We start from the raw sequence: 26,163 nt of genomic DNA on the forward strand, positions 1-26,163 counted from the left end.
GGAGGGCCGCCTTTTTATCCTGTGGGGTCTTCATGACATTGATTTCCAGCACATTGTCAGCGTCAGGTTGCACACCATGCTCTGAAATGTGGTCACCCGGAAACTTGACAGAGGACCTGCCAAATGAGCATGTGGCCCTGTTGAGTTGGAGGCAGTTTTCATGTGTCCTCCAGAAAACATGTTTGAGGTGAACAATGCAATCGTCGGGCGTCGGGGACCAGCTGATGACGCCGCCCACATAGACTCGCACCGCCTCGATGCCGTCCATCATTTGCTCCATGATGCGATTAAATACTTTGAATGCTGACATGATACCAAAAGGCATGTGGTTGTAGCAATAGCTGCCGAACGGAGTGTTAAACGAGCACAGATTCCGACTGGACTCGTCCAGCTGTACTTGCCTAACCCACGGGAGGCGTCCAGCTTGGTAAGGAATTTGGCATGAGTCATCTCACAGGTTAACTCTTCACGCTTTGGGATCAGGTAGTTATCGCACATCATGTTGCAATTCAAGTCTTTGGGATCAATGCAAATGCGGAGTTCACCAGAGGGCTTCTTGACACAGACCATGGAGCTGACCAAGTCTGTTGGTGCTGTCTCCTTTGAGATAATGCCCTGGTCTTGGAGCTCTCGTAGCTGCGTTTTCAGTCGATCCTTGAAAGGTGCCGGCACATGGTGCGTGCATAGATCACTGGGATGGCATGCGGTTTGAGCAATATCTTGGAATCATATGGGAGCGTGCCCATTTCATCGAACACCCTTTGTATTGTGTATTGTTGTATTGATGAGAATGTCGTCTATCTCACCCTGGAGAATTACAATGGGCGAGGCAGTCGCCGGTGTCGAGGACATGGCATGGACGTGCTGGACCAGTTTTAGGAGTTAGCATGCGCGAGCACCGAGCAGGGATGCCTTGTCAGGCTGGACGATCTCGAATCGTAGCCTCGCTTTGACTGCCTTGTGAGATAAACCTAGCCGGCACTATCCACTGGCAGCTATGGCATTGCCATAGTAGTCAAGGAGATGGCAGGCTGGTGGAAGAATGCTAGGTTGGTCTCGGATTCTGTCGAGCTCAGACTGTGATATGAGGCTTGCAGATGCACCAGAATCCAATTTAAATCGGAAGTTAGAGTGGTTAACCTTGGCGACAGCGCACCACTCGTCGTCAGGATCCGAAGTGAGGATTGACAGGCGGTTTGCAGGCACAGTGGAGGCCAGCTCGCACGTGGTGATTATGCCCACCCGATATGGAGACTCGTGTCAGTCAGCATCGGTGTCCGTTGGGCTGTAGGGATCCAGACACTGCTTGCCATAGGGCCGCATTATGCCCATGCTTTCCAAACTGCAGACATCGCCTTTCTTTGGCTGGACATTGCCGTTTGAAATGGGTGGAGCCACAATTTGGGCACGTCATGACGCGGACGCCAGGACTTTCCGTGTGCCATCACGCATGCGCAGTGTGGTTTGCCAGCTTTCGCACATACGCATCGGAGTCTTCAGCCTCGCCGTCCAACCGTTCGTTTTGCGCATGCATAGGGAACCGGAAAAAGCGTGCGAAACGGCCACTCTCCTCGATGCTCACGCCTTGCTTTTTTGCTATGGCCTGCACCCTTTCTGCCTCGTGGTGGACTAGTTTGCATTTTCTGACGTCCTGATGCGGGAGTAACAATTCCTGGCATGCTCATGGACTAAGCTCATGGCATGCTCATGGGAAGCACGGTAGCATTGTGGATAGCACAATCGCTTCACAGCTCCAGGGTCCCAGGTTCGATTCCGGCTTGGGTCACTGTCTGTGCAGAGTCTGCACATCCTCCCCGTGTGTCCGTGGGTTTCCTCCGGGTGCCCCGGTTTCCTCCCACAGTCCAAAGATTTGCAGGTTAGGTGGATTGGCATTGATAAATTGCCCTTAGTGTTGGTGGGGTTATTGGAATTTGGGGATAGGGTGGAGTTGTTGACCTTGGGTGGGGTGCTCATTCGAAGAGCCGGTGCAGACTCGATGGGCTGAATGCCCTTTTTCTGCACTTTAAATTCTATGAAAATGTATGTTTCTATAAATTATAAAGCACGTTTGGAATGGGACGGAAATGGTCAACTGTTGGATTTTGAGGAGCTTCTCCCGCAGGGAGTCGGAAAGAACCCCGAAAACAATGTGATCCGAGATCATGGAAACAGCCATCGAGTCATAATTGCATCACTGTGCTAGGATGCGGAGATGGGTCAAGATGGACAAAAATGGTTCATCCTTACCATGAAGCCTCTGTTGGAAGATGTACCATGCTAAGCTCTCTTTCACCTCAATGTCGCAGTGGTTGTCGAATTTCAGCAGAACTGTCTTGAACTTCGCCTTGTCTTTCCCATCGGCAAACGTGAGGGAGTTATAGATGGGGATGGCGCGTTCCCCCATAGGCGGCGGCAACTGCGCGATCTTTCAGGCATCCAATGCTGCCTCGCGGTCGGAGGCCTCGCTATACAGGAGGATTATCTGTTTGGAGACTTTCCAGTTGGCGCTGAGATTGCCGGAGATCCAGAGTTGCGGAGGAGGTTGGATCTTTTCCATGCCACTGGATGGCTGCGTGCTGGTCGTTCCAGATTCACACGAGGTACGTTCGTTAGAGTTCATAGCTCACTGGATGCAGTAAAACGAGAAACTGGATTTTGAAACAGGAGGTGGTACTGTTTTATTGAACCTGTTTATTGCTGTACATAATCTGCTGTGGTTTGACACTCTATTAACATAACGGATAACCTTCTACTGGCTTGACCAGACTAGCTATCTATCACACGGTGATGTAATTAATTGTCCTGTGCACTTCGTCTATCTCCCTGGCCGTGCCCCATGAGAGAGGGAGAGCGTTAATATCCTGTGGGCTTTATGGTGGTGGTGTCCTCTCTGACACTCCCAACACAGCGTGTGTTACAGACAGGAAAGATAGAATGCCAAAAAAAAGGATTACGCCATTTCTCTCAGTAAGATAACGAGGAAGAGAAAGCAGGGAGTGGTTGTTCAACGCAGCGGCGATTGTGGGCTGAAGTGGATTATGTTCAATGCGAGGAGTGTTTCAGATAAAGTAGATGGACTTAGAGCTTGGATTAGTACTTGGAATTATGATGCTGTTGCCATAACAAAAACTTGGTTGAAAGATGGAAAAGATCGGCAACTAAACACTCCAGTATTCAGACGCTTCAGGCAGGATAGAGCGGGATGCAACACGTGTCAAGGAGTGCCATTATTGGTTAAGGAGGATATTACAACAGTGCTGAGGACGGACGCATTGGAAGGTACAGGCAGCGAGGCAATTTGGGCAGAGTTCAGTAAAAGAAAGGGTTCTATCACAATGTTGGGGGATTACTGGAGAACTCTAATAGTCAGAGGGAGATAGAGGGACAAATATGCAGTCCAATCCTGGAAAGATGCATCAGCAAAATGGTTGTTTGGCTGGGTGATTTTAACGTTCCCTATATTGACTGGGACACACTTACTGCTGTAGGCATGGATGGAGAAGAATTTGTAAGAAGCGTGGAGGAGGGTTTCCGAACACAAGATGTAAATAGTCCAATTCGGAAATGGGCCAAATTAGACCTGGTGTTGATCGAATTTTCAGGAGGAGATCTTTTCCGGAACAGTGAACCTAATTCTGTACGTTTAAACTGCGTATCGAAAAGGACAAGTGTGGTTCTGAGGTGAAGGCATTAGACTGGGGAAGACTAATTACAATAGCATTAGGCAGGGTCTGTAGTGTGTTGACTGGGCGAGGCTGTTTGAGGGTAAATCAACCTCCGGCATGTGGGAGGCTTTCGAATTTAAGTTGATTAGAACTCAGGACTGGCATGTACTTGTGAGGACGAAAGATGAAGGTGGTAAATAGCGGTAACCGTGGATAACGGTCATGAACTTTGTCAAAATGAAAGAGAATCATTCATAAAATCATAGAACTTGTAGTGCAGAACGAGGCCGTTCGGATCCGAGTCCGGACTGGCCCTGAGAAAGAGCACCCCACCCAAGCTATTCGGATAACCCAAAAAACCCATCCAATTGTTCATGAAACTGAGGGCAATGTAGATTGCACCTACTTTGCACATCTTTGGATTGAGGGAGAGACCGGAACACCCGGAGGACACCCAAGCAGAGATGGGGAAAATGCACAGACTCCATAGGGACACTAGCCCAAGCCGCGCATCGGCCCTGATACCCTTGGGCAGTGCGGCAACTGTGCTAATCACCACCCATTCGTAAAGTCTAAAATTCTTCTGACAGGTGAAAACATTGAAGGATATAAAGAAAGTAGGAAATAACTTAAGGTAGGAGTTAGGAAGGCTAAAAGGAACCATGAAATGTAGTTTGCAAACATGATTAAGGAAAATCCTTCGGCGACTTATACATATGTAAAGAGCAAAAGGTGCAGAGTAAGTAGCGGTCCATTCAGGGATATGAGAGGAAATCTATGTATGGAACGACAGTAAATGGCAGAGATACTAAATTAATATTTTGACTCAGCATTCACCAAAGTGAATGATTTGGTGGATAGGGCGTATCGGGTAGTGTTTCGCTATCCTGATTCATGTTTGTATTAATAAAGAGGAGGTGCTGTGCACCTTAAAAAGCAATAAATAAGATAAATTCCCAGGGCCTGATGGGATCTAGAACAAAATATTGAGGGAGGTAAGGGAGGAAATTGCTGGAGTATTAACAGTAATCTCTGGATCATCATTGGCCACAGGTGAACTTCCAGAGAACTGGAGAGTAGAAAACGTTGTTTCATTGTTTGAGATTGGCAGAAGGGAAAATCAAGTAAATTATAGGCCGATGACAGCACAGGAAGAAGCCCATCGGCCCTCCAAGCTGCGCCGACCATGCTACCCGTCTAAAGTAACATTTTCTACAATTGCTGGGTCCTTATCCCATTATTCCCATCCTAATCATGTGTTCGTCAAGATGCCCCTTAAATGTCATTATCGTCTTTGCTTGCATCACCTTCTCTGGCAGCGAGTTCCAGGCAGCCACTACCCTCTGTGTAAAACAAACTAGCCTCGTACATCTCCTCTAAACCGTTTCCCTCGAACCATAATCCTATGCCTCCTAGTAATTAATCCCTCTACCCTGGGAAAAAGCCTCAGACAATCCAATCTCTCTATTCTACTCAACATTTTGTAGACCTGTATAAGGTCGGCCCTCAACCTCCGTCGTTCCAGTTAGAACAAACCGAGTTTATTGAACCACTCCTCATAGCTGATGCCCTCCATAACAGGCAACAACCTAGTAAATCTCTTCTGCACCCTGTCGAACGCCTCCAGATTTTTCTAGTAGTGTGGCGACTAGAACTGAACACTATCCTCTAAGTGTGGCCGAACAAAGGTTCTATACAGCTGCAACATCACTTGCCAATTCTGATACTCGATGCCCAGGCCAATGAAGGCAAGCATGCCGTATGCCTTTTGACTACTTTCTCCATCTGTGTTGCCCATTTCAGTGACCTGTGCAACTGCACACTTCGCTCTCTCTGGCTGTCAATACTCCTGAGAGTTCACTGTATATTCCCTACCTGCATTAGACCTTCCAAAATGCATTGCCTCACATTTGTCCGGATTAAAGTCCATCTGCCTTCTCTCCGCCCAAGTTTCCAAACGATCAAAATCCTGCTGTATCCTCTGACATTCCCGATTGCTATCCGCTATTTCACCAACCTGTGATTCGTCTGCAAACTTACTAATCAAACATAGAACATAGAACACTACAGCGCAGTACGGGCCCTTGGGCCCTCGATGTTGCGCCGACCTGTAAAACCATCTGAAGCATATCTGACCTACACTATTCCATTTTCATCCATATGTCTATCCAGTGACCACTTAAATGCCCTTAAGGTTGGCGAGTCTACTATTGTTGCAGGCACGGCGTTCCACACCCCGACTACTCTCTGAGTAAAGAAACTGCCTCTGACATCTGTCCTATACCTATCACCCCTCAATGTAAAGCTATGCCGTCTCGTATTGGTCATCACCATCCGAGGAAAAAGATTCTCACTGTTCACCCTATCTAACCCTCTGACTATCTTATATGTCTCTATTAAGTCACCTCTCAGCCTTCTCCTCTCTAACGAAAACAACCTCAAGTCCCTGAGCCTTTCCTCGTAAGACCTTCCCTCCATACCAGGCAACATCTTGTAAATCTCCTCTGAACCCTTTCCAAAGCTTCCACATCCTTCCTATAATGTGGTGACCAGAACTGCACGCAGTACTCCAGTTATGGCCACACCAGAGTTATGTACAGCTGCAGCATGACCTTGTGGCTCCGAAACTCAATCCCCCTGCTGATAAAGGCTAGCATACCATATGCCTTCTTAACAGCCCTATTAACCTGGGTGGCAAATTTCAGGGATTTATTTACCTGGATGCCGAGATCTCTCTGTTCATCTACACTACCAAGAATCTTGCCATTAGCCCAGTACTCTGCATTCCTGTTACTCCTTCCAAAGTGAACCACCTCACACTTTTCCGCTTCAAAATCCATCTGCCACCTCTCAGCCCAGCTCTGCAGCTTAACTATGTACCTCTGTATCCTATAACATCCTTTAGTACTATCCACAACTCCACCGACCTTCGTGTCATCTGCAAATTTACTAACCCATCCTTCTACACCCTCTTCCAGGTCATTTATAAAAATGACAAACAGCAGTGGCCCCAAAACAGATCCTTGCGGTACACCACTAGTAACTGAACTCCAGGATGAACATTTGCCATCAACCACCACCCTCTGTCTTCTTTCAGCTAGCCAATTACTGATCCAAACCGCTAAATCACCTAAAATCCCATACTTCCTTATTTTCTGCAATAGCCTACCGTGGGGAACCTTATCAAACGCCTTACTGAAATCCATATACACCACATCAACCGCTTGACCCTGATCCACCTGTTTGGTCACCTTCTCAAAAAACTCAATAAGGTTTGTGAGGCATGACCTACCCTTCACAAAACCGTGTTGACTATCGCTAATCAACTTGTTCTTTTCAAGATGATTATAAACCCTATCTCTTACAATCTTTTCCAACATTTTACCCACAACCGAAGTAAGGCTCACAGGTCTATAATTACCAGGGTTGTCTCTACTCCCCTTCTTGAACAAGGGGACAGCATTTGCTATCCTCCAGTCTTCCGGCACTATTCCTGTCGACAAAGACGACATAAAGATCAAGGACAAATGCTCTTAAATCTCCTCCCTGGCTTCCCAGAGAATCCTAGGATAAATCCCATCTGGCCCAGTGGACTTATCTATTTTGACATTTTCCAAAATTACTAACACCTCCTGCTTTTGAACCTCAATTCCATCTAGCCTGGTCGACTGAACCTGAGTGTTCTCCTCGACAACATTGTCTTTCTCCAGTGTAAACACTGACGAAAAATATCCATTTAACGCTTCCCCTATCCCCCCTGATTCCACACACAACTTTCCACTACTATCTTTCCTTGGCCCTAATCTTACTCTCTTCATTCTTTTGTTCCTGATATACCTATAGAAAGCCTTAGGGTTTTCCTTGATCCTATCCGGCAATGACTTTTCGCGTCCTCTCCTCGCTCTTCTTAACTCTCCCTTTAGGTCCTTCCTGGCTAACTTGTAATTCTCAAGTGCCCTAACTGAGCCTTCATGTCTCATCCTAACATACGCCTTCTTCTTTCTCTTGAGAAGTGCTTCAACTTCCTTAGTAAACGACGGTTCCCTTGCTCGGCAACTTCCTCCCTGCCTGACAGGTACATACTTATCAAGGACATGCAGTAGCTGTTCCTTGAAAAAGCTCCACATTTCGATTGTACCCATCCCCTGCAGTTTCCTTCCCCATCCTATACATCCTAAATCTTGCCGAATAGCATCATAATTGCCTTTCCCCCAGCTATAATTCTTGCCTTGCGGTATATGCCTATCCCTGCCCATTGCTAAAGTAAGCATAACCGCGTTGTGATCACTATCACCAAAGTGCTCACCTACATCTAAATCTAACACCTGTCCGGGTTCATTACCCAGTACCAAATCCAATGTCATCTCGCCCCTTGTTGGCCTGTCTACATACTGTGTCAGAAAACCCTCCTGCACACACTGTACAAAAACTGACCCATCTATAGTACTCGAACAATAGTATTTCCAGTCAATATTTGGAAAGTTAAAGTCCCCCATAACAACTACCCTGTTACTCTCGCTCCTGTCGAGAATCATCTTTGCAATCCTTTCCTCTACATCTCTGGAACTATTCGGAGGTTTATAGACAACTCCCAACAGGGTTACCTCTCCTCTCCTGTTCCTAACCTCGGCCCATCCTACCTCAGTAGACGAGTCCTCAAACATCCTGTCTACCGCCGTAATACTTTCCTTGATTAACAATGCCAACCCCCCCCCCCCCTCCCCCGCTTTTACCATCTTCTCTGTTCTTACAGAAACATCTAAATCCTGGAACCTGCAACAACCATTCCTGTCCCTGCTCTACCCATGTCTCCGAAATCGCCACAACATCGAGATCCCAGGTACCAACCCATGCTGCAAGCTCAGCCACCTTTTTCCGGATGCTCCTGGCGTTGAAGTAGACACACTTCAAACCAGCGTCTTGCTTCCTGGTGCCCTCTTTCGAACTTTTAACCATATCCCTGAACTCACGACTCTCAACATCCTGTACACTGGGACTACAATTTAGGTTCCCATCCCCCTGCTGAATTAGTTTAAACTCCCCCCCCCCCGCGAAGAGCACTAGCAAATCTCCCCCCCCCTATGATATTGGTACCCCTCTGCTTCAGATGAAGACCATCCTGTTTGTAGAGGTCCCACCTACCCCAGAATGAGCCCCAATTATCTAGGAAACCAAAACCCTCCCTCCTGCACCATCCCTGTAGCCATGTGTTCAACTCCTCTCTCTCCTTATTTCTCACTTCGCTAGCACGTGGCACGGGCAACAACCCAGAGATAACAACTCTGTTTGTTCTAGCTCTCAGCTTCCACCCTAGCTCCCTGAATTTCTGTCTCAAATCCCCATCTCTCTTCCTACCTATGTCGTTGGTACCTATGTGGACCACGACTTGGGGCTGCTCCCTCTCCCCCTTAAGGATCCCAAAAACACGATCAGAGACATCACGAACCCTGGTACCTGGGAGGCAACACACCAACTGTGAGTCTCTTTCGTTCCCACAGAACCTCCTGTCTGTTCCTCTAACTATGGAGTCCCCAATGACAAGTGCTCTGTTCCTCTTCTCCCTTCCCTTCTGAGCAACAGGGACAGACTCTGTGCCAGAGACCTGTGCCCTTTTGCTTACCCCTGGTAAGTCGTCCCCCGCAACAGTATCCAAAACGGTATACTTGTTATAGAGGGGAACGACCACAGGGGATCCCTGCACTGCCTGCCGGTTCCCTCTCCCTCCCCTGACGGTAACCCATCTACCTTCTTATTTTACCTGAGGTGTGACTACCTCCCTATAACCTCCTCCGCCTCCAGAATGATCCGAAGTTCATCCAGCTCCAGCTCCAGGTCCCTAACGCGGCTCTCGAGGAGCTGGAGTTGGGTGCACTTCCCGCAGATGTAGTCAGCAGCGACACTAGAGGTGACCCTTTCCTCCCACATTCTGCAGGAGGAACATTCAACTGCCCTAGCCTCCATTCCCACTGAACTAACTTCCCAACTACTGAAAAATGAAAATAAAAAACTTGTTAGTATAGCAATCCAACGGACAGAACTTTTTTTTTGGTTAGAGGAGGAGGATGGGTGGGAGACACTACGTAAGTAATGTTTCGGGTAAAGCTGTCACTTGAGAACAGCCGCTTCACAAACCACCTTCAACTTACGATGAATGCACTACACGTATGCAAATCTCCCCGGAACAGGCAATCAGAAGCTCTGCTCTGCTGCCCTCTGCTGGATGCTAGCCTCCGTCGAACTCCTCGGGTCACTTATGCAGGTGCACCTTCAACTTACGCTGACCGCACTGCACATATGCAAATCTCCCCGGAACAGCCAATCAGAAGCACTGCTCTGCTGCCCTTTGCTGGATGCTTGCCTTCCGTCGAACTCCTCGGGTCACTTATGCACGTGCAGCATCAACTTACGCTGACCGCACTGCACGTATGCAAATCTCCCCGGAACAGCCAATCAGAAGCTCTGCTCTACTGCCCTCTGCTGGATGCTTGCCTTCCGTCGAACTCCTCGGGTCACTTATGCAGGTGCACGTTCAACTTACGCTGACCGCACTGCACGTATGCAAATCTCCCCGGAACAGCCAATCAAAAGCTCTGCTCTGCTGCCCTCTGCTGAAAACCAGTTACATTTTCCTCCAAATCATTTATAAACACTTGAAATGCAACGGTCCCAGCACTGATCCCTGCGGAACACCACGAGTCACAGCCCTCCGATCAGAAAATCACCCTTCCATTGCTACTCTTTGCCATCTATGACCTAGCCCGTTCTGTATTCATCTTGCCAGCTCACCCCTGATCCCGTGTGACTTCACCTTTTGCACCAGTCTGCCATGACGGACCTTGTCAAACGTTTTTTGAAGTCAAAATAGACAACATCCTCTGCCCTACCTGCATCAATCATCGTTGTAACCTCGAAAAACTCTATCAAGTTAGTGAGACCACGACCTCCCCTTTACAGAACCGTGCTGCCTCACGCTACTACGTCCATTTGCTGACAAATGGGAACAGGTCCTCCTGGATGAATTCTCTCCAGTAATTTCCCGACCACTGATGTAAGGCTCACCGGCCTGTAGTTACCTGGATTATCCTTGTATCCCTTCTTGTTGTATACATCTTGTATACATGAAATTCAGTAAACGCTTCGACAAGTTACCTCATGGTAGACTCTTACACAATGTGAAGTCACATGGGATCAGGGGAGAGCTGGAAATTTGGATGCAGAATTTTCTTCAGCACAGAAGGCAGAGAGTAGTAGTGGAACTCTGTTTTTCTGAGTGGAAGGAAGTGACGCAGCATTCCACAGATATCAGTTCCAGGACCGTTTTTGTTCGTTGTGTATCTCAATGATTTCGAAAGAAAATGTAGCTGCTCTGTGTATTAAGTTCGCAGATGACACAAAATTGGTGATGTTGTGGATAGTGAAGAGGATTTTCAGAGAATACAGCAGGCGGAAAAACCGGTTGCAGTATTGGGGGCGGGTGGAGACATGGCAGATGGAGTTTAATAAGGACAGGTGTGAGGTCATGCACTTTGAAAGGCCGATTTCATGTCGAAATTGCACAATAAATGGCGATGGATGTGCATGTTCACCAATCACTGATAGTGGCAACGCATGTGGATAATGTTGTCAAGAAGGCATATGGCCTTCAGGAGTCAGGATATAGAATATAAAAATTGGCCACTCATGTTGCAGCTGTAAAATACATTTGTTCGGCCTCATTTGGAATATTCTAGTCGCCACAGTATCATAAGGATGTGGATAGACATAGAAACATAGAAACATAGAACATTACTGCGCAGCACGGGCCCTTCGGCCCTCGATGTTGCGCCGACCTGTGAAACCATCTGAAGCCTATCTGACCTACACTATTCCATTTTCATACATATGTCTAACCAGTGACCACTTAAATGCCCTTAAAGTTGGCGAGTCTACTATTGTTGCGGGCAGGACGTTCCACATCCCTACTACTATCTGAGTAAAGAAACTGCCTCTGACATCTGTCCTATATCTACCACCCCTCAATTTCAAGCTATGTCCCCTCGTGTTGGCCATCACCATCCGAGGAAAAGGACTCTCACTGTCCACCCTACCTCACCCTCTGACTACCTTATATGTCTCTATTAAGTCACCTCTCAGCCTTCCCCTTTCTAACGAAAACAACCTCAAGTCACTGAGCCTTTCCTCGTAAACCCTTCCCTCCATACCAGGCAACATCCTAGTAAATCTCGTCTGAACCCTTTCCAAAGCTTCCACATCCTTCCTATAATGTGGTGACCAGAACTGAACGCAGTACGCAAGGAGCGGCCGCACCAGAGTTATGTAAAGCTGTAGCATGACCTTGTGGCTCCGAAACTCAATCCCCCTTCTGATAAAGGCTAGCACACCATATGCCTTCTAACAGCCCTATTAACCTGGGTGGCAACTTTCAGGGATTTATGTACCTGGATGCCGAGATCTCACTGTTCATCTACACTACCAAGAATCTTGTCATTAGCCTAGTACTCTGCATTCCTGTTACTCCTTCCAAAGTGAACCACCTCACACTTTTCCGCATTAAACTCCATCTGCCACCTCTCAGCACAGCACTACAGCTTATCTATGTCCCTCTGTATCCTACAACATCCTTCAGCACTATCCACAACTCCACTGACCTTCGTGTCATCTGCAAATTTACTAACCCATCCTTCTACACCCTCTAACAGGTCATTTCTAAAAATGACAAACAGCAGTGGCCTCAAAACAGATCCTTGCGGTACACCACTAGTAACTGAACTCCAGGATGAACATTTGCCATCAACCACCGCCCTCTGTCTTCTTTCAGCTAGCCAAATACTGATCCAAACCGGTAAATCACATTCAATCCCACACTTCCTTAATTTCTGCAAAAGCCTACCGTGGGGAACTTCATCAAATGCCTTACTGAAATCCATATTCACCACATCAACCGCTTTACCCTCATCCACCTGTTTGGTCACCTTCTCAAAAAACTCAGTAAGGTTTGTGAGGCATGACCTACCCTTCACAAAACCGTGTTGACTATCGCTAATCAACTTGTTCTTTTCAAGATGATTATAAACCCTATCTCTTATAACCTTTTCCAACATTTTACCCACAACCGAAGTAAGGCTCACAGGTCTATAATTACCAGGGTTGTCTCTACTCCCCTTCTTGAACAAGGGGACAGCATTTGCTATCCTCCAGTCTTCCGGCACTATTCCTGTCGACAAAGACGACATAAAGATCAAGGACAAATGCTCTTAAATCTCCTCCCTGGCTTCCCAGAGAATCCTAGGATAAATCCCATCTGGCCCAGGGGACTTATCTATTTTGACATTTTCCAAAATTGCTAACACCTCCTCCTTTTGAACCTCAATTCCATCTAGCCTGGTCGACTGAACCTGAGTGTTCTCCTCGACAACATTGTCTTTCTCCAGTGTAAACACTGACGAAAAATATCCATTTAACGCTTCCCCTATCTCCCCTGATTGCACACACAACTTTCCACTACGATCCTTCATTACTATTACTATGGTGTGCCCTCCGGAGAGATGTAGCTCTGAGGAGATGTTAGATGAGCTCGCTCTGTTCTCACCATAACTACGCAGGTTGAGTGGCCACATGACAGAGGTCGACAAGAATATGAGTGGCATGGAAAGAGTGGACAGTCAAATTCTCTTTCCTAGAGTAGGAGAGTCAAGTACTCGGAGACATCGGTTTAAATTGCACGGGGAAAATTGTACAACAGATATACGAGGCACAGAGGTAGGTAAATATAATGAACGCGTTGCCTTGGGCGGTGTTGGGAGCAGATACGATAGCGGCATTTAAGGGGCATCTAGGTAAATATATGAATAAAGTGAGAATGGAAGGATACCGTATCTGAAAGTGCATACATTTTTAGCTCGGGCTGGAAGCATGGTCGTCGCTGGCTTGGAGGGCCAGGGGGCCAGTTCCTGTGCAGTATTGTCCTTTGGCTTTTGTTCCCAGTTTTTTGATCTTCACTGTGCAAGCAATTTGGAGGCGGGCATATAAACACATCTCTAAATTAAGCACATCAGGGAAATAAGTAGAGATTGTACCACGTCAAATGTTAAGTGAGAAAAGCATTCAACGTGTTACTATTCAAGAAGATTCTGCCAAAGATAATATTGAAAATAATTATTTTATAGACATGTCGGATCATCTGAAAAGTGATGGTGAGTTACCTGAAAATGCAAGATAATACTACGTAGAAATGTTTTCAATAGAATCACATAATTTTCAGAACGTTGATGTAAAATCAAAACTGGTTGCATGGACGTCCATTAGTTTAAAACATTTTACACCTACACATAGTTATTTGGAATCATTAATCCGAATTCCAAATTGCATTTTAGTCGCAATGTAATCTATTTTCGTACAGAATCACATACTTATTCTGGCACAGAAGGAGGTCATTCGGCCTATTCTGTCTGCGTCGGGTTTCTGAATGAGTCCTTTGAATTGCGGCACTCGGATGCTACTTTCAGTAGACAGTGATGTCTTCAAACAATTATCTTATGCGATCTTGATGGCTTAATTGAATGCGCCTCAACAACTTTTCTAGATAGTGTATTCCACATCTGAGACACTCGCTGTTTGATTTCTACCACCCAAGCATTACCTCTGCTGGTTTTGCAAAATATTTTGTATGTATAAAATCTATATCCCAACACATTTCACGAGCTGAATTTGTTTCTCATTTCCGACTCTTTCCAGCCCCCTCATGAGGCCGAACACTTCAACCAAACAATCACTTAGCCTTGTTATTTCGAAGGGAGTGTCATAAACTCTCCAATCTATTCTCTTTCTGGAAGTTTCTCAATACAGGGACGATTAGAGGAAACCTCATCTGTACTTTGTGCAATTAGGTAACGTGCTTCTAATGGTATAACGCCCAGAACGTCTCAGGATACTCAATCCATGTTCTCTCTCGTCCCTGTAAATAAGTTTAAATAACCTCCTTGCTCTTGTGTTTCGTGCCTTTATTTTTTTATTGATACATTTAGAGTACCCAATCATGTTTTCTAATTAAGGGGAAATTTAACGTGTTCAATTCACCGTACTTGCACATAAAAACGCGGAGTATGTGCAAATTCCACACAGACAGCGACCTGGAGCCAGGATCAAACTTGAGACCTGGGCGCCGTGAGGCAGCATTACTAAGCAGTGCGCCACCGTGCCGCCCTACTCTGTGCCTTTATTGATAACGACTTTATGCGTTCTAAACTGCTGTTTCTCTCTGTCCGGCAACCTTTATTAACTCATGAATGTTGACATCCATGTTCCTCTGTCCTGTACACCCTGAAGAATTGTTGGCCTAATATAATTATTCTCCAGTTTTTCCTGTCTCACCTTTTCCGTATAAAAATGCACCTGCCACCTAACTGCCCAGTCCATCATATTCTCATTGAACTTTGGAAGTTCAACATTGCCCTGCTCACAGTTTACAGTGTTGCAATTATCGTCTTATTTGCAAATGTTGAAAATACCCAGAGCAAAATCAGATGTACACTATTAATATATGTCTTGGAAAGCAAGTATCCCAATACCAAGCCGTTACATTAAGGCCCTATAATGCAATCAGGGTATGTATTCAGGTGCTTTTCCCGTTATATTTTCCTGAAACCATCGCAGGGACACTCACCTCGGTCGGGAACTTTAGTGAAGAAGCCCCTGTGACACATTCTTATGCGCACCAGACCGCTGATCCGAGACCCCAGGTGGCAGTCGGATCTCCTTAATGGGCCGATGTTTGGAGGGTGAACTGACCCCAAGAACTAGCTGCCGTCCAGGTGGGTTTTGGCGTTTTGGAACGGACTGTCTCATCGATTGTGTAGATACAATCACAGAGCCAGGAACTACTTGACGGTTTTTCGGCGAGTGTCCAGTACTTGCAGGTGCTGTTGGAGGAGTCCAACAACGTGCAGTAGAAGGATGTGGTGCCGTCAATGTGTGCCCCCCAGGCCGCCAATGATACGGATGGCGATAGCGGTGGAGACCTTGGGGACGCGAGGGGTTTGTGTATGCATCAGCATGTTCAAGGCCTGCGGCATTCTGCAGCCTCTGACCGAGGCTCAAAAGAGGCAGCTATGTGCTGGAACTACCTGGAATTTTCAGTGGTCGTGTCCATAAACATTGTTTGCATTGTCGAAGCATTTCCTGACACAGTGGGAGGAGGCCCAGAACCAGATGTAAGAAGTCTTACAACACCAGGTTAAAGTCCAACAGGTTTGTTTCAAACACGAGCTTTCGGAGCACGGCTCCTTCTTCAGGTTCTTCAGAACCAGATGGACATGGCACAGCCACTGGCTGATGTGGCACACTCCCAGAAGGTGATTGGGGAATCAATGGCTAATGAAGCGCAGTCCCAAATGGAGATGGCCCACTCCCTGTGCACCATGGCCGTGAGCATGTAGCCATTGGCGAGACTAGAGTGGGAATCCAGTATTGGCAGTCCCAGGTGATGGGGAGATCCAGTGGATAGCTTTGTTCCCTCCCGCGATCAATGGTGTAGCCCGGGGGTCAAGGAGCACACCGAGGGAGCAGGAGGTTATAGGGCCCGAGCTGTTATCTCCTGCACGGGAAGTGTCGGAAGATAATAGCACCTCGGATTCGTCCTCCAGTCCTTTGCGCATATGGCGGGAAGCAGGCGTAGAGGGCGACAGACGCCACCTGGGACACCCGAGCGGTAGTTGGACCAATGCAGTCCCGGTCGCTCCACAAATGGCCGCCATAGGTGCCCCAGGTCACAGAGCGGAAATTATAGACGGCCTCCTCCACCCGTGATGTACGGCAGGTTTGCACGGTTACAGGATATAGTTTACTGGTAGGGCCTAGGGCACAAAAAGTATATATATTGTGGAAATAAACACTTGCTCACTCTGTACCAACTTGCCTCGTTGCTTTATCACATTGGGTTGAGGGTAGGGCTGGTCTATGACGGCCACAGATGGGGTGCTGGGGGAAATGGGAGGACTTTATGAGGGGCCTGGGCTCCTCACTCTCTAACCCCACCGCCTTAACGTTCCCACCACCATCATCGAAGGAATGCGCTGCCATCATCTGATAAAATTGCCAGCTCGCACGCAGTGATCACCGAGGTGGACGGTGGAATGTGCTACTTTGAGTTTGAATCAGGAATTCTCAAACGATGCGAAGCAACAGAGCTCAAGGCAGAGTGTCATCATCTTCCATCCCATGGACCAACTTGCTGTTACTGGGAACCCGGGACTCCCAACTCCTTGTGCAGCATGAATGCATCATGGGTTGCAGGCGAATGTGTGGCTGGGAAGGGGGGGGAGTGTTTGTGGTGATGTTGAAGCAGTAACCATGCCGCTGGCCGTCGCACTCCCGCCCCATAGTCAGTGAACCTGGAGGAAGTCAGAGCATCCCATGTTAACTGAAATGCACACGTCATGTGGCTATTGTGCCTGCCTGTGTACCATCTCCTGCTCACGCACCCCCTTCCCTGCATCCTCCTCATCAGACGAGGCCTGCTGTTCATCTTCCTCCACCACCAGACCACCGATCTGCTGTGCGACGCTCTCAGCGTCATTCTGGGAGGTCCCTCCAGTACAGTGCAGGCACCTCAACCGCATCGTCATGCGGCCGAAACGCAGCTTGGTTTTCCACGGGACTCTATCTTCAGATAGATGTCGTAGTCATGACTGGAGTAGATAACCCTTGTTACAGGCGCCAACCCAGCTGAAGGAAGGGGGCGTCTCCAACATATGAAGAGTCGTTCCGTGCGTCACGACCATCGAGTCATAGAATTTTCAGTGCAGAAGGAGTCCACTCGGCCCATCGAGTCGACAGCAGCCCTTAACCCGCACCACCACCCTATCCAAATATCCCAATAACCGCTCCGAACCTTTCTGGACACTAAGGGAAATTTAGGATGGTCAATCCACCTAAACTACATGTTAGCATGTTGCATACCCACATGCCAACCAGCTTCACCGGTTTGCATGGTGGCCCCGGCCAGCACTGCGGACTCTCCCCTCATGTACCTTCCTCACCATAACTTCACCGCTAACCTCGATGTTTCCCGGCACCGTGCGGTCCACTGGCCTTGGCGCCCGTTCCTAATGCCAGTGGGGTAATTGACTAGTACTTCCCCTGGCAAGGGTGCATTCTGGGACATTGGCCCCAAACCAGCAGAGGCATTACCCTTGAATGGGTCGGTTGGCGGCCTGGAGTGGTAGCATGCCAGACAGTGAGTTGCGGTAGTTGGGAGGCCGGAGCACCCATAAGGCTGGTGTCACTCTGCAGATGCAGATGCCAAGGTGGTTCGCCAGTGGGGTGCACAGCAAGATGTGTCTTGCAGGCCGTGAGAATAGCAATCTAAGACTGGACACTGCCACATTCCCATGGGGAAGCCACCCGGCCACATAGCCTGTTCACTGGTAAATCCCCTCCCATCAGTGTCTGACCACACAAAGTCCACGGTCTTGCCTTTCTGTGTCCTACCTCCTCTTTCTCCATCATCGGCCTGGTTTTATGATTTGCAAAAGCAAAAGAGAATCGTGCACGCGGGAACACAGTCAATCGGAAGCGGAGAATTGCAGATGCCCGGAGAATACAAGATCGACTCGTTAATGGTATGCAAACGGATTTTAGTGCATCTGCGTTCCGCACCATATTAATGCTACATCGAGGTGACAGTGGTGTCAAATCGGCGCATGCTGCAACTTCGGTGTCGGACACGAATCTCCACCCAATTGTGTTTCCATATTTTGGCCTAAGCCAAAGGAGAATCCGACCCAATGCCTTTGCAGATACAGAGAGCCTAAATAGCAAATAACACAGATGCTGTTGAAACATATCTGTCCCCCTGCTACATGTATGTCTGAGAGTAGGTATTTTGAATTAAATACCGTCTTTATCTTTAAAAACCTCTCTATCTGCTCCCGAATACCGCACCGAAATGGAAACAAATGAAAAGGAATAGAATATAATGTATTTAATTTTCGCAAAGGGGAGGTGTGTCATTGTCGAGACGTGACAGAAATATCTGCACATATTTATCAGAGGGTCGATTCTATGAATTCATTTTTCCCTCCGCTTTTCCAAAGGGACGATACTTAGCTAACAAAATGACTCCAGGAGGTCGCCCTATACCATACAAGAGTCTCAATGTAACCATTGCTAATAGACTACTTCAGCCCACTTCAAATAAACGCCTGCCTTCTCATGCCTTAATCTTCTGTAATGTTGTGAATGACCGAAGTAGCAGTCGCCGTCACACAATGGTTTTCACAGCAAAACTTCAATTTCACCAAAAATCAGTTTCTCCAGGATGAAAGGAATTCTGACTCCAATTAAATACCTATTTCAGCCTTGGGAATATACATCATGTGGCATACATTGTCGGGGTATCGTAAATAAACTTCGCAAACTTCGATGTAACTTGGTCTGGTAATAATGTGATACCTGCTTGAACTCCAAGGTGAACAGAACACCGAGAAACAGCATGTGGTGTTTTCCATCAATGTTTGTGGAATTATGGCACCACTCATAAAGGAGGAAAGAAAATACTTTTTCGGATTAAGAACGAGTAAAGCGTGTGATCATCAGGTTAGTTTGCATTGAATCCTCCGACACGACCCCACCTCCTGCCCGTGATTGTTTCCCCCTGACGTAACTGGTGATATTTACTTTGTATGTAATTGGAGCGTTAGATCTTTGTTTGTGTTCACCCTTCAGACGAAAGAATAGCACAAGCCAATTCAGGTAAATTACATAGCTCCCTTGGACACAACGTTGTGCTGCCAAAAGAAACATGGGATAGGGGGAAATTTGGCCAGTTGGATAACGAACTGGCTCACCGATAGAAGACAGTGAGTGGTGGTGGATGGGAAATATTCAGCCTGGAGCCCAGTTACCAGTGGCATATCACAGTGATCAGTTCTGGGTCCTCTGCTGTTTGTGATTTTCATTAATGAGGGAGTTGAAGGGTGGGGCAGTAAATTTACTGTCGATACGAAGATTGGTGGAGTTATGGATAATGGGGAGGATTGTTGTCGGCTGCACAGAGGCATAGATATAAGGCATAAGGGGCAGCACGGTAGCATGGTGGTTAGCATAACTGCTTCACAGCTCCAGGGTCCCAGGTTCGATTCCCGGCTGGGTCACTGTCTGTGTGGAGTCTGCACGTCCTCCCCGTGTGTGCGTGGGTTTCCTCTGGGTGCTCCGGTTTCCTCCCACAGTCCAAAGATGTGCGGGTTAGGTAGATTGGCCATGCTAAATTGCCCGTAGTGTCCTAAATACGTAAGGTTAGAGGGGTGGGGGTTGTTGGGTTACGGGTATAGGGTGGATACGTAGGTTTGAGTAGGTTATCATTTCTCGGCACAACATCGAGGGCCGAAGGGCCTGTTCTGTGCTGTACTGTTCTATGTTCTAGATACGATGCAGAGCTGGGAATTGGCAGATGGAGAATTGGCAGATGGAGTTTAACCCTGAAAAGTGTGAGGTGGTCTATTTTGGAAGGACAAATATGAATGCGGAATACAAAGATGACGGTTGGGTTCTTGGCAATGTGGAAGAGCAGAGAGATCTTGGGGTCTATGTTCATAGATCTTTGAAAGTTTCCACTTAGAGCTGTGAAGAAGGGCTATGGTGTGCTCGCGTTCATTAGCAGAGGGATTGAATTTAAGAGCAGCGAGGTGATGATGCAGCTGGTTAAAACCTTGTTCAGTCCACATTTGGAGTACTGTGTGCAGTTCTGGTCGCCTCATTTTAGGAAGGATGTGGAAACTTTGGAAATGTTGAGATTTACTAGTATGTAGCTTGGAATGGAGAGTAGGTCTTACGACGGAAGGTTGAGGGTGCTTGGTCTTTTCTCATTAGAACGGAGAAGGATGAGGGGCGAATGATAGAGGTTTATAAGATGACCAGTGGAATAGATAGAGCAAATAGTCAGAGTCGTTTTCCCTGGGTGGAACAAACCACTACAAGGGGACATAACGTTTAGGTGAATGGTGGAAGATATAGGGGGAATGTCAGAGGTAGGTTCTTTACCCAGAGAGTAGTGGGGGCATGGAATGCACTGCCTGTGGAAGTAGTTGAGTCGGAAACTTTAGGAATCTTCAAGCGGCTATTGGATAGGTACATGGATTACGGTAGAATGATGGGGGTGTAGATTAATTTGTTCTTAATCTAGGACAAACGGTCGGCACAACATCGTGGGCTGAAGGGCCAGTTCTGTGCTGTAGTTTTCTATGTTCTATGTTAGAAAGGTATGAGGGTGAAATGGCAGATCTCACGTTTCTACCATTAAACTTTCTCGACAAATCGTCAGCAAACAGCCTGCCGTGTTCTACTTTTGGATATTTTAAAAATTACATGGACAGATGTCCTCTGAGCATGACAGATCCAGAGATGCCGGCGTTTGACTGGGGAGGGACCGTTAAGAAGGTTAATATCCAACTTGTTTGTTTCGAAGCACGAATTTTAGGAAGGCAGCTTCGTCATCAGGTGAATTAACATAATGAAGGAGCTGCGCTCCAAACGATCGTAATTCGAAACAAACCTGTTAGACTTGAATCGAGCATGACGGAGTTCGCTGTAATTTAATGAGCATGTTCCGTCTCACAAATTGTATACCAACACTGAAGTCATGTTCATAGAATTTCGAAGTTTTGTGTCCGTTGTAATTCAGGAAACAATAAATAATTTCCAGCAGGTCCGTACAAGCAATAATGAAACTATTATAAGCTAATTGGTTTTAATAGCGATGGTGCTGAAATAAAACGGTGCTTTCCTGAGAGGAAAGCATCACTTTTAGACTTCAAAATAGTGTATGAAATATTTTACTTCCATTTGAGACTTAACATAATGCTTAGGTGTAATATTTAATGTTATATGCAGCATCGCTGACACTGCAAAACCCGTTACTTTGCCTTTCTGTAATCTTCTCTCATGATTTAATATTTGGTGCCAGGATATAATTCGGTTCAATGCGCACTGCATTCGTTGCTGGTCCAATACATCTGATGCATTGTATTAGTAGGTATATTAAGATTCGAATGCAGGTATTCCTCTTACTACTTCACGAATTACTGGATAGCTTGCCGTGAAATGAATAATTACAAAGAAAGATTGTTTAATTTCAGAACTAGAGAAGCTGGAAGCCATTCGTAAGGATGTTGGTAAGATGCTCCTAAATTATTTCTGAACCGTTTTGAACTGTGGGTAAAAGGCTTTCTTAAGTTTATTCAACCTTTTTGTAAAATATTATGCAATTTCGTGGTTGAATTGACAATACTGAATTCTGTTTTGACGGAAGTTTTTAATTTCAGTCCCCAGTGATATGCTAAAGCCAATTTGTAATTGCAGCTGATGTAATTTATATGTAAATAATGTCAAATGTAAAATGAAAAATGAGGTTGTATCAAGTAGGCATCGTAATGGACTTCCACATTTGGGCACTTTGTACGTTGTGCCGCACCATTGTTTTTCCCCAATCGTTGTAATGCAACTGCTTGTGTATATTCTTCTGTAAATATGTTGTGAAGATTTCGTCGGATATATGAAAATAGTAGGTATAGATATTACGAATATATTTGCAGATCATGTTACCCAGTATTGGCTGCCGGTTACGAATGGTGTGCCTCAGGGGTCTGTGAGGGGACGATAACTTTTCATGTAATAAACAAATGATCTGAAACAAGGAACTGAATGCACTTTTGTTAAATTTGCAGATGGTCTAAATATCTGTAGAGGGATAGTTAATATTGAGGATGCGGGGGGAGGCTGCTGAAAGACTTCAGGAGACCAGCAGGCTAACTAAAGAAGTGGCAGATGGAATACAATGTGGACACGTGTGAGGTTATGCATTTTGGACGGAGGAATGGAGGCATATATATTTTCGAAATGGTGAAATGCTTAGGAAATCAGAAGCACAAAGGGACTTGGGAGACGTCTCCAATACTCTTTACAGGTTAACATGCAGGTTCGATCGGCAGTTAGGCATGTTAGCATTCTTGTCGAAGATGCTGGAATACAAGACACGGGAATGTACATCTGAGGATGAAAAAGACTCTGGCCAGACCCCATTTGGAGTATTGCGAGCGGTTTTGGGCCACATACCTAAGGCCGGATGCACTGGCCTTCGACAGGGTCCAGAGGACGTTCAAAGGAATGATAACTAGTACGAAGAGTTTGTCATATGAGCAACGCTTGCGGACTCTGGGTCTCTACTCGTGGGGTTGAGAAGGATGAGGGGGAATCTTATAGAAACTTACAGGATACTGTGAGGCCTCAACAGAATAGACATGCAGGGGATATTTCCAGTTGTGGGAAAAACTGGAACCAGAGGGAGCAATCTCAGACGAAAGCAACGATCCTTTATATTCAAAACGAGGAGGAGTTTCTTCTGCCAGAGGGTCGTGAATCTGTGCAGCTCTTTGACGCAGAAGGCAGTGAAAGCCATATCACTAAGCGTGACAGATAGATACTGTAGCCACCGAAGATGGACACTGGGCTACAAAATGGAGAACTGCTAAGGCTGCAGGGAGAAAACAGTCTTAGCAAGGACAAGCAGTTTGCAGAAGGCTAATTAGCATTCTGCACGTACCGAAACCAGTTTATGGCCAGGTGCAGAATCTCAGCCAAAGGTGTAAATGGCAACAACGATTTGCATAGTAATGAGGTGATCCAGATCTAGGCCCACACAATAGAAACATTTAGGTTTGAATGGACACTTTGAGTGGACGCCCAGACGAAACGGCACCATAAGTATCCATCACAAAGCACCATAGAGACCGCCCCACCCATCGAGAAGCGACCCTCAGATTGGGGGGGTTTGCAAAATATCGATTGGGAGAAGACCCAATCGATATAAAGCAGGTAGAGACCGCCCCGAAGAGGCACGGACTTTGGGGGAACCTATAAAAGTAGACCCCGCACATGGTCCGTTCTGTTGGCTCCGGCTCTGCTGTTGTTTGGCTCCGGGTTGCTGTTGTTGCTCCGGCTTGCTGTTGTTTTGGCTCCGGCTCTCTGCTGTCTTCATCGCTTGCTGATACATCACATCCTGACTCCAGTTCCATCACCAGACGTTGAGCCACCAGCCATCGAACTCTAAGTTTCACCACGACGCTTGCTACGTGAACAAGACTTGCTAGACCCTGACGACCTCTAACTTTCTGAGAGTTGCAGACCAAGAACGGGACGAAGGCCTCGCTCCCTGACCTTGCCTGATCCTGTTTAGATAAGTATTTTAGTCGTTTAGTTTAGAAGTAACTTAGTCTTTAGCGTATGCATGTGTATTTATTATATTTGTTATAATAAATATCAATCGTTTGAACTTACTAATCGGTGTACAGATTTATTACTTTGAACCTGACCTTGATATACTTGTGAGGTGTCTAAATACGGCACCTGGCGACTCCGAGACAGAATTACATACACAGAGCTGTAGTAGCACACGGCCTTTAAACGGAGGCGTGTTAATACACTCCAATAAAACGCGTAATACACTCAAGTAAAACGTGCAACAATACCTTATTGATGAACGAATGGATCAGAGGATATGGGGAATAGGCGGGTGAATGCAGATGAGAACAATTTCAGCCATGATTGAATTGCGGAACTGACTGGAGTGGCCAAGTTGCCTATTTATGCTCCGATGTCTCTTGGCTTTCTGGCATACGGATATGCAGGATTTCAAATTCGACAGAATCCAGACATTGTGACCTAATTCTCGCCATAATGTTTCCCATTTGTGGAGTGCAGAACAAGAATTCACAGTATCAAGTTATGGAGTAACCGATTAAGAACTGAGATGAGGAGAATCGTCTTAATTCCAGGGATGTTGAAACTGTGGACTTCTCTGCAATAGAAGGCTGCGGTGGCAAAGAGATATCGGCCAGGATTCTCCGAAGTCCCGACCACGTTTTGACGCCAGAGTCAAAACTGGCGCAAGTGATTATGGTGTCAATGGACATCCAGGCCCTGTCATTCACCTCTTTCTCAGGGGCTGGAACAGCGCCGGAGTGCTGTGCGCTGCCCTGGCGACGAAAGCCGGCTCACCACGGCTGGCACTGGTCTACGCATGCGCACTATGGCCGTTTCCACGCCGGCACGAGCGCAGCATGGCGCAGCCCGACAGAGGCCCGGCGCGGACGAACAAAGCATTTCCCACCACAGAATTAGCCCCAGGAGACGGCTACCCCCAACACGATGGCCCACGCAGCCAAAACGCCGTGGTCCCGCCGGGGAGGACCATAAGCAAACGATGCCGGGGGGATTCGTCTGAACTCGGCAGGCGCTCGGTCGGTCCCGCACACAGAATAGCCGCGGGGGCCACGTTGAATGATCACAGACTGGTGCCGCGCCGGCGCGATTGCCCCTGATTCTCCGGTCGTTGGAGCTGTGTGGGGGAATTCGCGCACCCCCCCCCCCCCACCCTGGCCTCGGCGATTTCCCGACGTGGCGTGGGCTCGGAGAGTCCCTGCCATTGTTTCTTCTTGTGTGTGTTTCTTCAATCAGAGGGAATAGTCTCAGATTAAGGGATCGATAATTTAAAACTGAGATGAGGAGGAATGGTTTTCTCATTTGTCAGTGTATCTGTGAAATTCTTTAGCACACTGGGCTGTATAGATTGAGGCGTTAAGTATGTTCAATGCTTTGAACCACAGATTATTAATCGCTAAACTAAACAAGGGTTATGGAGAGAATGCAGAAAGTGTGTTTGAGGTTTAACCCATCGATCAGTAATTATCTCACTGAATCATGCAGGAGGTGGATGCTTGAAATGACTATCGCTGCTCCTTCGTCTAGTCCAGTTCTGCTACAATATCGTTTAAATTCATTAAGTTCTCGGGCACAACTATTTCCTGTGTTGTAAAGAGAAAGGAAAATCATTTTTAAAAATATGATTAGTTGCATTTCTTTTCATGTTTTTCTGAATTTCCATTACATTCTTGCAGAGGCGCTACTGCGTTTGAAGGACGAAGGTACATGATGTCCTAACGTGTGACCTATTGCAATGAGAAATGTTGAATGGTGATGAATGCACGGGTAAAATATTTATATGGCCTAATTTAAAGAAAGGAATATACACATGTCTTGCCTTTCCTGATAGATATTTAACTTAAAGAAAGTGGCAAATACAAATCAAGAAAAATCAAAAATGCATTGCTGATTCGATTTTATTCTGCCTTGGCTATAAATTTATGAGCTGGCTGCAATACGTACCGGTCAATAATTTCAACATTATCTCTTGAGCTGCAAATATACGTATACAATATACCTAGTATGTGTCCCACTATCAATTTATTGAAGTCAATAATTAACTTTGGTGATGTTGTGGCTATACAATGCATGATCTGTTAGTAATAATCCGTGGGAATCATCCCTTTCACCAATTCTACAATACCGGCTTTATTGCTTGCGTTTGACTGCACCTGGCAGTCAAGCAGGATTACTCAAGAGCACAGCCATTCGGCGTCGAGATTTTGCAAAAGCCTTCATTCTTTGT

The 26,163-nt window shown here is 46.6% G+C and overlaps 1 protein-coding gene across 1 annotated transcript in view; it reads left to right on the top strand.

Annotated features, from left to right (window-relative positions):
* LOC119975528 overlaps positions 1-26,163 on the top strand; it is a 177,155-nt gene that overhangs the window by 144,561 nt on the left and 6,431 nt on the right. Inside the window, exons 20-23 of the mRNA XM_038815318.1 lie at positions 13,832-13,858; positions 19,389-19,415; positions 21,797-21,832; positions 25,613-25,639. Of these exons, the coding sequence (XP_038671246.1) occupies positions 13,832-13,858; positions 19,389-19,415; positions 21,797-21,832; positions 25,613-25,639 (117 nt within the window). The remainder of the gene's footprint in view (positions 1-13,831; positions 13,859-19,388; positions 19,416-21,796; positions 21,833-25,612; positions 25,640-26,163) is intronic.

Source organism: Scyliorhinus canicula, chromosome 13, assembly GCF_902713615.1.
Source record: "Scyliorhinus canicula chromosome 13, sScyCan1.1, whole genome shotgun sequence".
In the NCBI taxonomy this organism is placed as follows: Eukaryota; Metazoa; Chordata; class Chondrichthyes; order Carcharhiniformes; family Scyliorhinidae; genus Scyliorhinus; species Scyliorhinus canicula.